The sequence below is a fragment of the Vulpes vulpes genome, chromosome 16 (assembly GCF_048418805.1).
Source record: "Vulpes vulpes isolate BD-2025 chromosome 16, VulVul3, whole genome shotgun sequence".
Lineage (NCBI taxonomy): Eukaryota > Metazoa > Chordata > Mammalia > Carnivora > Canidae > Vulpes > Vulpes vulpes.
Window position 1 is genome coordinate 32,919,668 of NC_132795.1, and position 13,195 is coordinate 32,932,862.

Sequence of the window (13,195 nt, forward strand, 5' to 3'; positions counted from 1 at the left end):
AGCCAGTGGATAATAGCCAGAGAGATGGGGTGTGAAAGGAGAGCCTGTGTCCACTTAGAAGATCCCAGGAGCTCTTCAGAGAGATGCTCTCTGAAGGATGAGCTGGATTTTGACAAACAAAGATCTTAAGAACAGGGAAGTCCAGCCGGAGGAGACAGAGCGGAGCATGGAGTTAGACAGCTGCGAAATGAATTTGGGGAGTGCGGAGCAAGTAATGGAAGTCGGATGGGAAGCTGAGGGGCTCTCTAGGGGCAGAGGAAGGATTCCCTTCTCCTCTCATGCTGACCATTCCTGCCTGCCCATCTCAGATTGAGCATCTGTACGGCCTAACCGTGTTTGAGAACTACCTCTATGCCACCAACTCGGACAATGCCAACGCCCAGCAGAAGACGAGCGTGATCCGGGTAAATCGATTCAACAGCACCGACTACCAGGTCGTCACCCGTGTGGACAAGGGTGGTGCGCTCCATATCTACCACCAGCGGCGTCAGCCCCGGGGTGAGTGGGCCCCGACGTCCCTCCACGGACCCTCCTGTGGGAATGCGTGGTTCTTTCATATCGTGATTACTTCTGGCAGTGATCCATCCCAGGCAAACCCCGCTGGCCTCTCAGCTTCCCTTGCCAACCCCTTCCTGCCCCTCACCTCGATGGAGCCCCCGCACCCAGTTCTGCTCAGGACATAGGTTGCTCCTCCCAGCCCCCTGGCTGCTTTAGAGTAGAAGCACCTGACCGTGGGCAGTGGTGTGACTCTCCTCCTGACCACAGCGGGAGGAAGTGCGGTCAGACTTCAGGAAGCCTTCTCAAGGCCTGGGCCCGGGGGCCCTGAAGGGTCTTGACTAGCTCTCTCCCCTGCCCGCAGTGAGGAGCCACGCCTGTGAGAATGACCAGTTCGGGAAACCAGGAGGCTGCTCTGACATCTGCCTGCTGGCCAACAGCCACAAGGCACGGACTTGCCGCTGCCGCTCTGGCTTCAGCCTGGGCAGTGATGGGAAGTCATGCAAGAGTGAGTGACAGGGGAGGACGGGTGTGCCCGCTGGGATGGGGTGGGACACTGTCCTTCTCTGCCTCCCACAGCCTGGCTGTTTCTGTCTGAGAGGCCGAGAAATGAAGGAATTTACCCAACAGTTCACCCCTAGTGAGGGGCAGAGATGGAATTTGGACCCACATCCAAGAACAAGGCTTTTCCCATTACTCTACTCAGGCTCCATAGAAGACTGTCAACTGGCCCGTTCAATTCATTCATTCATTCATTCATTCATTCCCTCAACAAGTATCTCGTGAGCGTGGACTAGGTGTCTGGCACTGTCCTGGCGATGAGGACTCAGCAGTGACAAGATAGATGCTGTCTCTGCCTTACAGAGGTTATAGTCTGGCAGGGGAGACAGAGACAGACAAATAAAAATAACTGCAGGTGGTACCTGGTGTTAGAAAAAAAATAGAGTGGAGCGTAGACTTGCCGATGACAGTGAGGGCTCCAGTTTGGATGGAGGGATCAGGGAAGGCTTCTCTGTGGAGGTGGGATTTGAGCCAAGCTCGCTGTGAAGAGAGGAGCTGAATCATGGGACCACCTGAGGGAGGAGCACTCTGGCAGAGGGAAGCTACAGTGCCAGGCTTCAGGGCTGAGAAGAGCACAGCGTGAGTGAGGGGAGACGGGAAGGAGAGGCTGGACGGGATTCTAAATGGGATGAGGAGTTCTTGATGACTTTCCAGCAGAGAAGTGACGTGATGTGCTTCACATTTGTAAAAAGATCATGCTGGCTGGCCGCTGGGTAGAGGGCGGACAGCAGGGACGTGACAGGAGGCTCCTCTTGCAGTGGGAGCAAGGAGCCATGTGGCTTAGATAAGGACGGCAGGAGCAGAAGGGGTCCAAAGTGATCAGATTCCAACATATTTGAGCCACTAATTTTATCACTGAGCAGGGAGCACCTAACTGAAAACGTGCCACTTGCTACTCTTGCCCCATCTCCTACCCCAGGGTGCTGTCCCAGGGCTTTACGTGTTCATCTGTCTGTTCACGTGACCCAGAGCCCCTGCCACCCCATGTCCCCTGAGCCGGGAGAACTGGGACACTCACTGCAGCCCCTTAGGCCATGACCCCGGAGGCTGGGTGGGAGTCTGTGTGCACGTGTGTGTGTACACACGTGCACCTGACTTTGTGCCTTTCCTTATGCCTGCCCTAGAGCCAGAACATGAGCTGTTCCTTGTGTATGGCAAGGGCCGGCCAGGCATTATCCGGGGCATGGATATGGGGGCCAAGGTCCCAGACGAACACATGATCCCCATCGAGAATCTCATGAACCCCCGGGCCTTGGACTTCCATGCTGAAACCGGCTTCATCTACTTTGCCGACACCACCAGCTACCTCATTGGCCGCCAGAAGATTGATGGCACTGAGCGGGAAACCATCCTGAAGGACGGTGAGGCCCCCCAAAGTGAGAGGTGTGCAGATGGCCCTCCCGAGGGACACCTGCCTGGGATGGAAAGCGCTGTGAGGCCTGGGCCCTCTGGCATGGAGAGCCCCTGCTGACTGGCTGGCTGAGCTGGTTGGCATGGAGATGAGGGGATAGACAGGTTGACCCCCGTGTGACTCCCTTCTTGGCTGAGCCGAAAAGAGGCAGGAGGATGGATGGGTTAGGCAGCGTGGGCTGTCCTTGCCAACCCTTGGGAAAACCCGGGGTCTCTCTGCCATTGGCTCAGAGCCCTGGAGCTGCACGCAGGAAACAGCCCAGGGGAGGCCTGAGGCCTTGAATAACGAGCAGCCCTATGAGCACATGGGTGCACACAGAGGGTCTGTGCAGCCAGACCTCACAGCCAGCAAGAGCTGCTTGCTCACTTGTCCCGAGAAGAGTATGTTTTGTGAGTCAAATCCAGGTTTTCCCTCAGAGCTGCTGGAGCAGGGCCTCAGCCTTGTCCGTTGCCTCCTGAATATCCAACTCTGTGGAGGCTCTGAGCTCCTGAGTTCTCTCCGTTCCTGCTGAGTGTCAGGAATTCCCAAAACTGCAACTTGGGCCCTGTCCTGGGGTTAGGGAGGGTTTAGCGTTAGGGAGCCCTTAACCAGTGAATCTGGCTGACGCCAGTTACTGCTCCCCACCCTACCCCCCACCCCCCACCCCTCGCTGGTACTGCTCACAGAACCTCAGCAGTCAGCAATCATAAGACTTTGGGGAAATCAAAAGTAACTCATCAGGAAAATATTGGGGTTCCCTATACCAGGGAAGCTGTTATTTAAGCTTGAGATGAAGCTTTTGGCTAAGTGAAAAATCACTTCCTAATTTATTCATTTTGTTAGCTCAGGACTTTTAGGCCTGGGATGTTGTGTCACACTTGTGTGACATGAACATTGCTTCAGCTCACTCCAGCTCAGGCTCAGACATGTCCTCGCAGGGGACCTCACGTCTGCCACAGAGGTTCATGGGTTGTAGTATTGAGTTTTGAGAGACCGTGGGCCTTCACACAGTCTCCCCAGCTCCTTTTCCAGCTTCCCACCCCATCCCACCCACCATCCAGGGCACAGGGTAGCTCCATGCACCTCCTGCTCATCAGGTTGCTCAGAGGCAGGCAGTTTTGAAGTTCTTTTGAGGCTCTCCATCATCACTCCCTTCACTCCCTGCAGGGATCCACAATGTGGAGGGGGTGGCTGTGGACTGGATGGGGGACAACTTGTATTGGACGGATGATGGACCCAAGAAGACCATCAGTGTGGCCAGGCTGGAGAAGGCTGCTCAGACCCGCAAGACCTTAATCGAGGGCAAAATGACACACCCCAGGGCCATTGTGGTGGATCCCCTCAATGGGTGAGTCTTTCCAGGGCCTGGGGGAAGGAGGAACCAGGAATCGTGGGTCTCAGAACTGAAAAGTGAGACAAGGAGTCGGCAGGGGAGAGCGGCCTAAGTGGGATGCTGAAGCAGGAATCAGAGGCTGAATGGGGGAAAGGTGCCCTGTCTTCAGCACAAGGGGAGGGATTCCTCACACACACACATACACACATGAGATCTGGGACTGTCACTCCCAACTCAAGGCCCTCCACTGGCTCCCCTTGTCCTTGGAGTGAGACCCACAGTCCTCATCAGGCCAGGGTTCCTACAGGATCTCCTGCATTTCTTTGACCTCATCAGCATCTTTCTTCTACCCCTGGAAGTTCTGTTCCTACTGCTCATTATCTGTTCCTCAGACACCCCAGCTCTTCGTGCCTCAAGGCTTCTTCTCTAGGAGTTGCTTTACTTGGAGCTCCCAGACATTCACAGATCTAGCCCCTTGTCCGCATTCACACCTAGGCTCAAACATCCTCAGAGAGGCCTTCCCTGCTTGCTGCCCAGTCCACTCTCGAGGTGTTCACCCTATTTCATGTTCTTCCTGGGTTTTCTCAATCCCCCATGTATGTAACCTTCCAGTTGACTTGTTTCTTGGGTGGGTTGTGATCTCCAGGAGATCATAAGCCTTGTCTGCCTTGATCTCCACTGGGTCCTCAAGTGCCAGGACTGTGCCCAACTCACAGTAGGCACTCGACAAATACTTGTTGAATGGAGGAATGAATGAATGAAATGTTGGGGCAAGGGTTGAGTGGGCAGGAAGCCCTGTGGGAGGAGCTATGGCGTAGCACGCATGGATTGGGACCATATAGGAGGCTGCCAGTGATGGCAGGGGCTGCCAGTGATGGCAGGGGTGGTCCACGGGATGCTCACCAGTCCCTGCCCACAGGTGGATGTACTGGACAGACTGGGAGGAGGACCCCAAGGACAGTCGGCGAGGGCGGCTGGAGAGGGCCTGGATGGACGGCTCACACCGAGACATCTTTGTCACCTCCAAGACAGTGCTTTGGCCCAATGGGCTGAGCCTGGACATCCCAGCTGGGCGCCTCTACTGGGTGGATGCCTTCTATGACCGCATTGAGACCATACTGCTCAATGGCACAGACCGGAAGGTGGGCAGGCACGCACCTGTGTGGGGGTGTTCATGTGTGCGTTGCTAGGACACATTTGTGTGTGGACTGTGTGGGCATCTCTGTATCTAGGCCTGTGTGCTTCATACATGTCTCCCTATGTACCTATGGGTGTGTGCATCTCTGTGCTGTGCGTCTTAGGTGTCCTATTACTTGAGGATCGCCTCTCTATGAGGGATTGTCGGTGGGCTTGACCACTTGTGTGCATACCTGAGTGTACACCTCCTGTGCATCTCTGCATGGTTGTGCACCTTCACACAGTACACTTCGGTGTGTGCCTCCGTGCAAGTACACAATGCTTAGAGATGGCAGATACATGCGTGGTTTCATTTTGGTGGCCATATGCTTTGTGAGTCATGTGCATCTCTAGGCACGTGGACTGAGCTCTTTCCTGGTATTTAAGGCCCTTTATGATATGGCCCCTGACTATGTGGTCTTATTTCTCTGCCAATCCCTGTATCCCAGCATTTGAGCAAGCAACACTAGACAGCTTGGAATTGCTGGCACATAGTGAACAGGGCCTGCCCCCTGTGCTGTTGCGGATGGCGTTCTGCCTCCACCCCCACTCCTCTTCACCTGTCACACTGCTCAGGAGCCCCCTTCTCCAGGATGTTGCCTCCAGACCCTCGTCCACCCTGGATTACCATGTGTCCCCTCCACGAGACACTCGGCAGCTTCAGGGCAGGGACTGTGTTTTTTTCAAGCCACAGCTTGGCCCTTAACAGATCCTGGCAAATGTTTGTTGAATGAAGAAATGAATGGATGAATTCTGGTTGTCTGCTCAGAACTGTGTGTGTGTGTGTGTGTGTGTGTGTGTGTGTGTGTACATGCACACACATGCGGGTTGGAAGGATATGAATGAATATGAATGAATCCAAGGGAGGACAGTATGGACAAGCTCCCCATCAGCATCCTGCTGGGTCCAGGGTCTGACACCTCACTGTGTGCAAAGCTGTCACCCTCAGGTTCTCCCAGGCTAGTGGGGGAAACAAGACCCACACCCAGGACATGGACGAATGAATGAACGAAACGGTAATCCCGCTAGGCCTTTCTCGGGCACCCTATTTGTCCTCAGCTCCTTGGCAACCTCCCCTCCATTCTTAGATTGTATATGAGGGTCCTGAGCTGAACCACGCCTTTGGCCTGTGTCATCATGGCAACTACCTCTTCTGGACTGAGTACCGGAGCGGCAGTGTTTACCGCTTAGAACGGGGCGCAGGCGGGGCGCCCCCCACCGTGACCCTTCTGCGCAGCGAGCGGCCTCCCATCTTTGAGATCCGCATGTATGATGCCCAGCAGCAGCAAGGTATCCCCTGGTGCTGGGGACAGTGATGGGGTGGGGCCTAGATGGGGGGTGAGGCTACTCTGGGTCGGGGATGGTGGTGAAGCCACTCCCCAGGGATCCTAGGCTCTGATTGTTGAGGCCCTCGAGAAGAGAGGCCCCCAACCCATTTGACGGTGTCTTCCCCATCGCCTTCCCTGTCCCATGCCACCATGTCCTCTTCTTCAACATGCTTATCGTCCTTGTCACCACTATTCCCTTTCTGACTCCTCACTTGAATGTGACTTTTCCCTGTCCTCTCTCCTCCTCTCCCTGGCCTTTGTGGCCCTGCTACAACCATCCCTCTGCTTTTTCAGTGGGTACAAACAAGTGCCGAGTGAACAACGGTGGCTGCAGCAGCCTGTGCCTGGCCACCCCTGGGAGCCGCCAGTGTGCCTGTGCTGAGGACCAGGTGTTGGACACAGATGGTGTCACCTGCTTGGGTACATACGAGGAGGTGCCCGGCGGGGGTGGGAGGCCTGGGAGCAGCCCTCATCAGGAGGGGGCCGACGTGTCCAATCAGTGATTAAGGAGGCAGAGAGGGTCCTGTGGGGGCAGTAAGAGACAAGGGACAGGATTGAGGGAAGGCCCCGGGGACCAAGAGGGGGTTTGGGGAGGACCAGGGGTGGGAGGAATTTGAGAGAGCACAAAAATTAGGGGAAACCGAGCAATAATCAGGACAGCTAGGAAAGAGGAAAATATTCTTTTACATTTGCTTCCCCCTTGATTTAAGTAATATAACAACAGTTCTAAATATTGGAAATTAGAGAAGAGAAAAAAAACCCAAAGCCCACCAACAGACACCAGTATATTGTTAGCACTGTAGTAAGCGAACACCATCTTTCTATGGCCAGGTGGGTTACATGGTTGGGTGTATGAAGCTGGGATCAGACTGTATATAAAATGTCTTCTGCCCTCTTAGGGTGTCACGGCATTTACTGTGTTATTGTTGCATTTTTTTAAATTAAATAGCATCTTTTTAAATAAAAGTAGGTCATGCTCATTGTAAAAAAATAAATAAATGAACAATATAGAAAAACATAAGGAGAAAGTACAAGTCACCCCAAATACCACCACCCATGGGTGTCACTGTCATCACTTGGGGGCACACCCTCCCAAAGATTTCTCTATGCTTTTGCCTTTACTTAAACAGAATCGTGCTACACATGCTATTCTGTTTTCTGCTTTTCGTCACTCGACAGTAGGTCATAGAGACGGAAGCAGATTTTTAATGACTGAAAGATATTTCATTAGTGAACGTTCCATCATTTTCTCAACCATTTCTCTATTGTAGGGTGTTTAGGTTGTTTCTCCCTTGTTATAATGACAGCTAACATTTATTTCTTAAACACAAACAAGTATTATGATTATTATGATTATAAGCACTTCCCATGCAGTAGCTTGTTTATTCCTTAAAATATTCCTATAGGGAACGTATATATTATTATCCCCTGTATACAGATGAAGAAATTGAGGCCCAAAGTTCAAATAGGGATTTGAACCCAGGAAGTCAGCCCCAGAGCCTGTTTTTTCACCACTTACTCTGCTGTTTCCCACACCTTCCTGCCTTCCCATATTCTGGATGGCTTCCTTAAGATAGAATCCCAGAAATGAAAATGGGTCAGTGGGGCCTTAGCAGACAGCTGAGAATAAGTGAGTGAGGCCAGGTGGGGGGCAAGAGCATCGGCAGAGAGGGGAACTGAGTGGCCAGGGTGATGGAAGGATCCACACGGACACTGGAATCACCAAGAATTAGAGCAGGAGAGAATTGGGGAAAAGTGACACTGAGTCAGCCGCTAAAACCCCTTAAGATGCCAGGGAGAGGCCTGGGGGCCCGTAGAAGCCGGGGTTGGTGTAGTCTAATAGCATGAAAGTCAGCACTGATTTTTCCAAGAGGAGAGAAGAACAGTTGGGAAGCAGTACCGAGGAGCGAGGTGACATATACCAAAGCCCCATGGTCCAGGGCCACAGGAGAGAGAGTAGGCATCCAAGGGTTGCACAGAAGTTTCTAGGATTAGAGCAAGGATGAGAGATGGGTGGGTCAGAAAGGCATCCGGCAGAAGTGCAGGGTGCAGGGTCAGGGGCCGACAGGGTTGCTGGGCTTCCTGATGTCACCCATGCAAATGCAGACCAAAGACCTAGTGGTTTTACTGCTGAGAGCTCAGGACAGACAGGTGGGGAGGTGGGAGTGTGGGGGGACAGGAGGCTGGAGCCTGCAAGCTCTGGGGCCTGTGTTCACTCCTTCTGGTGGAGTCGATGCATCGGGAAGGAAAAAGCCCAAAGACCAGGACATGGCCCTGGGGTCCCAGAGGCGATTTCCAAGAGGCAGACTGTGGAGGAAGCGGGTGAGGCGGGGTCTTCTCAGGAGGGACGAAAGTAAGCAGGGGCGGGGTGGGGGGCTCCAGGCTCTCTTGCAAGCGGCTGGTTCTCAGGCCACACTGAAATACTGAAAGTATTCAAGTAAACATCACCCTTGTGGCTTGAGAAAGAGCTGCGGTTTCTAGCCAGATTATTATTTGTTGGTGAAGAATTACACCCTAGAAAAAATGACTCTCGGTATATGATTTAAAATAATACAACAGGCAAGCCTAGCACAGAGCGCTGAGCGCCTGTCCCACGGCCTGGTCTGACTCTCCCCCCAACCCCTGTGGCGCCCACAGCGAACCCATCCTACGTGCCCCCACCCCAGTGCCAGCCGGGCGAGTTCGCCTGCGCCAACAGCCGCTGCATCCAGGAGCGCTGGAAGTGCGACGGGGACAACGATTGCCTGGACAACAGCGACGAGGCCCCGGCCCTCTGCCGTGAGTCGCTCACCGCCTCCCGGGGGATGGCAGGCCCGGGGCAGGGGCGGCGGGGCGAGCTGGGCCCTGCCCTCCACTGACCCACCTGCCCCCCCAGATCAGCACACCTGCCCCTCCGACCGGTTCAAGTGTGAGAACAACCGGTGCATCCCCAACCGCTGGCTCTGTGACGGCGACAACGACTGCGGGAACAGTGAAGACGAGTCCAATGCTACTTGTTCAGGTGTAGGGTCCGGGGTGGACCGGCAGGGAGGTGGGGGTGGGGGGCCCCAGCCGGGGAAGACCGTGGCCTCGGGAAAGAAAGGAGCCCGGGGCATCAGGGCTGAGAGGACGGGACTGCGGGCAGGAGAGGGGCGCTCTCTCCCTTTCCCCAGAAGACCGGGGGTGGCTCGGAGATCTGAGCTTGCGGGGAACAGTGTGGCTTCAGGTTGGAGACAGGAGCAAGGAGGGTGGATCTCCTCGGAGGATATCAGGGACCCCTTGAGAGATAGGGTGAAGCAGATGGGTGTCAGACCACACAGCTGGCTTTTTTTTTTTTTTTGTAAGATTTTATTTATGCATTCGTTTGAGAGAGAGACAGAGAGAGAGCAAGTGTGAGCAGAGGTAGGGGCAGAGGGTGAGGGAGAGGGAAGGAGAGAACCCCAAGCGGACTCCTTGCTCAGGCGGAGTCCAGCACGGGCTCCATCTCACGGCCCTGACACCACGACCTGAGCCAGAACCGCGAGTCTGACGCTTAAGCGACTGAGCCAGCCGGGCCCCCCACGTAGATGGCTTTGAACTTCTCTAAGAGAAATGGCTTTGTACCCTCGGGAAGACTTCCTGAGAGACAGGATAGGAGGAAAGAACGGGAGATTGGGGGGGTGGGCAGGACTATGAACGGTCGCACCATCCCTGTCTCCAGCTCGCACCTGCCCACCCAACCAGTTCTCCTGTGCCAGCGGCCGCTGCATCCCCATCTCCTGGACGTGTGATCTGGACGATGACTGTGGGGACCGCTCCGATGAGTCGGCCTCGTGTGGTAAGAGGGACAGGGGTGGGGGGGCCCGTGAGAACGTGCCCTGGGGCCGGGGTGCTGGAGGGCCCCCGAACCTTGGTCCCTGGGTGGCCGTGAGCAAGTTATGTCATCTCTGTGACCTCTGTTTTGTCTGCACCAATGTGGGGATTCAGTGAGGTCAGGCATAGGACCCTCAGCACGGGGCAGGCGGCTGGGAACTCTATAGAAGCTCAGGAAAGGGAGGCTCGGAGGGATAAGGATCTTCAGAGCTTCGGGCTCAGCTCCCACCACTAGCTTTCCCACCCCACAGCCCTGGAGGCTATGGCTGCTGCTTCCAGGAGGGACCCTGCACCCCCCTCCCGGGGTTGTGATGCTGTATAAGCTGGAGGGCCCCACTCAGTTGTTTTTTCTCCCTGACAGCCTATCCCACCTGCTTCCCCCTGACTCAGTTTACCTGCAACAATGGCAGATGCATCAACATCAACTGGCGATGTGACAATGGTAAGAGCTTACCCCTCTTAACCTGCCTTGCTTCCTAGGAAAGCTAGAAGCCACAGGCAGGTCCTGGTGGGAGATAAAGGGGTTCTAGAATCAAGCTGGGCCTCCTTACAATTCACTAAAGCCCCGCCAAGTTGGCTGAGAGAAATGAGGACAAGCCAGAAATGCCATGGGGGAACCCGTGTGGTAACTGATGGGGGGGACCCTCCCCGTCACCCATCTGAACCACTCCTCCCCAGACAGGGCCTGTGCTGCCCATTCTCTGGCAGAAGCGTGGGGGCCGGGGAGAAATGAGTGAGAAAGGCTAAAGGGGCAGAGCGAGAGGATCCCAGTGCCCAACTCCCTTCTCCCTGCAAACTCCAGCTTCTGGGGTTCTTGGTACACCCTCCAGGCTCTGGCTTCAGGCTCGGGAGCCCACCTGGCAGTCAGCCATGGACCATGTGATGTCAGCCCTGAGCCGTGGGGGCAGTGGATCGTCCTGTGTGTGCCGTCTCAGGGCTCTGGTTGTGTCTGTGTGTTGTGTCGTGTTGCACCAGTGGTTCCAGCCCTAGCTAATGTGTGAGAGGATGTACTGGGTCAACGCCATGTTGCCCCTCATCTTTGCTGTGTCTCGTGTGCCAATGGTTGCCCTGGCGGTTTCTGTGTTTCAGAGAAGGATTGTGGGGACGGCTCTGACGAAAAGACCTGTCCTGAGCCTGCCGGTCAGTGCATAGAAGCACATGCACCATCACCCCAGAGCCCCAGCTGGCCTTGGGCCGCTTCTCAGGAACCCCAGGCAGCTCCCCTCTCCAGAGAGCTCCTAAGACATGAAGAGAAAGAGAGAAGGGAGACAGGAGGCGACAGAGAGAGACAGACAGACAGTGGAAGGGAAAGAAGCAGGGAGGGCAGGGAGAGGAGGTGACCGGTGGAAACTAGAAGACCAAGACTCAGAGGGGAGGAGAGAGAAGCAAATCCAGGTGGAAAAGAGGCAGTAACACACCCCAAGGGGGAAAGCCATACCCCAGTCTTCTCAAGCATCCTGAAAATGTGGAGGGAAGGCCCGTAGCCCCCACCCACGAGGCCTGGAAAGCAGGACCGTTTATTCAGTGACCCTCAGATGCCTTCCAGAGGTGGCCCCTGACCCTTCCCAGCTGCAGGCAGTACCCCTTGTGAGCTGGGCACCCCCAGCAGGGCCCAGCAGTGCCTGAGGTCGGGGCGGCCCTGCTTCGGCCCTTCCCTCCCCAGCAGGGCAGCCTCACCTACACTCCACCCACCTCACTCCCCCCCAAACCGGAGAAATCTCTGCCTTTCTCCCAAAGCAAGCTGACCCCTGTTCCCACACCCTGCCTGAAGGAGAAAGGGAAAGGACCGTGTCCAGTTCCCACCCACCACCTAACGAGACTCAGGGAAAGGCCCTCGTGGGGCCTGCCCCACGTCTACACCTCTCCTCAACCCGTCCCCCCTGCCCTGTCCCGTGGGCCATGGTGCATGCTGCAGTCTATGCAGTTTCTGTGTCTTTTCTGTTTGTTATTTTCTCAGTGGGGGAGTGGGGAGGATCGCCAGGGTGGGAAAGGGGAGGTGGGCGTGGGGGCCCTAAGCTGGGGTCACAGAGAAGGCTGCTTGCTGACCTGCTTCTCCCCTCTCCCATTCTTGCCTCCCCCCAGACAATGACTGTGGGGACAACAGTGATGAGGCCGGCTGCAGCCACTCCTGCTCCAGCACTCAATTCAAGTGCAACAGTGGGCGCTGCATCCCTGAGCACTGGACCTGTGACGGAGACAATGACTGCGGAGACTACAGTGATGAGACCCATGCCAACTGCACCAACCAGGGTGGGTGCCTGGGGGCCACCAGGCGCGGCAGGACCGTGCCAGTTCCTCCGTCCCTCCATCCCTTCGTCCCTCGGTTGTGCCCCCCCCCCCCCACTGTGTGCCATTGCCATCTGGGAACCAGAGAACCCAGACACAGCTCTTATCCTCAGGAATTGCCCATCATGAGGGAGAGAGAGATTGTCAACAAACCTTCGTTACACGCTGGTGTGATTACGGGCTTTGCAGTTGGGTGGCCTTGGGTTTGAGCTCCAGCTCTGCAGCTTACTATCTGGGTGGCCTTGAGCAAGTTACTTTATCTCCGTGGGCCTCTGTGAGTTTCATCTGCAAAGTGGGATAATAATAGCATCCACATCACAGCGCTGATGTGGGGGTTCAGTGAGATCATGCACAAAAAGCATTCGGCATACGGCCTGTGCTTGCGAGCTGGTAGCTTGAGAAGGGGATGCTCAGGGGGTAAGGATGCATGAGCACAGTGGGAACCAAAGGAGAGAGGGGATGGCTCCTCAGAGTACTCAGGGCCCAAGCCTCCAGGGCCCAGCTAGGGGGCAATAGGGGCCGAGTTTCCAGAAGGCATAGACCCTCTCAAGGAAGGTTGGTTTCTCGGCTCTGGCCTGTTGTTTCCATGGAAGACTGCAGATCCAGGGTTGCCCTGGCTTTGAGAGAAGTCAGAAATGCAGATTATTTTTTTAAAGATCTTATTTATTTATTCATGAGAGACACACAGAGAGGCAGAGACCCAGGCAGGGGGAGAAGCAGCTCTCCCTGTGGGGAGCCTGGTGCAGAACTCAATCCCAGGACCCCGGGATCATGACCTGAGTCGAAGGCAGACAC

The 13,195-nt window shown here is 55.4% G+C and overlaps 1 protein-coding gene across 2 annotated transcripts in view; it reads left to right on the forward strand.

The window, feature by feature from the left end:
• Positions 1-13,195, forward strand: part of LRP1 (LDL receptor related protein 1) — a 68,602-nt gene that overhangs the window by 15,111 nt on the left and 40,296 nt on the right. For both annotated transcript variants that reach the window (XM_072741762.1, XM_072741763.1), the window contains exons 7-18: positions 309-498; positions 860-1,003; positions 2,181-2,417; positions 3,614-3,794; positions 4,699-4,921; positions 6,044-6,245; positions 6,578-6,703; positions 8,921-9,061; positions 9,159-9,284; positions 9,963-10,079; positions 10,476-10,556; positions 12,197-12,364. In XM_072741762.1, the coding sequence (XP_072597863.1) occupies positions 309-498; positions 860-1,003; positions 2,181-2,417; positions 3,614-3,794; positions 4,699-4,921; positions 6,044-6,245; positions 6,578-6,703; positions 8,921-9,061; positions 9,159-9,284; positions 9,963-10,079; positions 10,476-10,556; positions 12,197-12,364 (1,936 nt within the window). The remainder of the gene's footprint in view (positions 1-308; positions 499-859; positions 1,004-2,180; positions 2,418-3,613; positions 3,795-4,698; positions 4,922-6,043; positions 6,246-6,577; positions 6,704-8,920; positions 9,062-9,158; positions 9,285-9,962; positions 10,080-10,475; positions 10,557-12,196; positions 12,365-13,195) is intronic.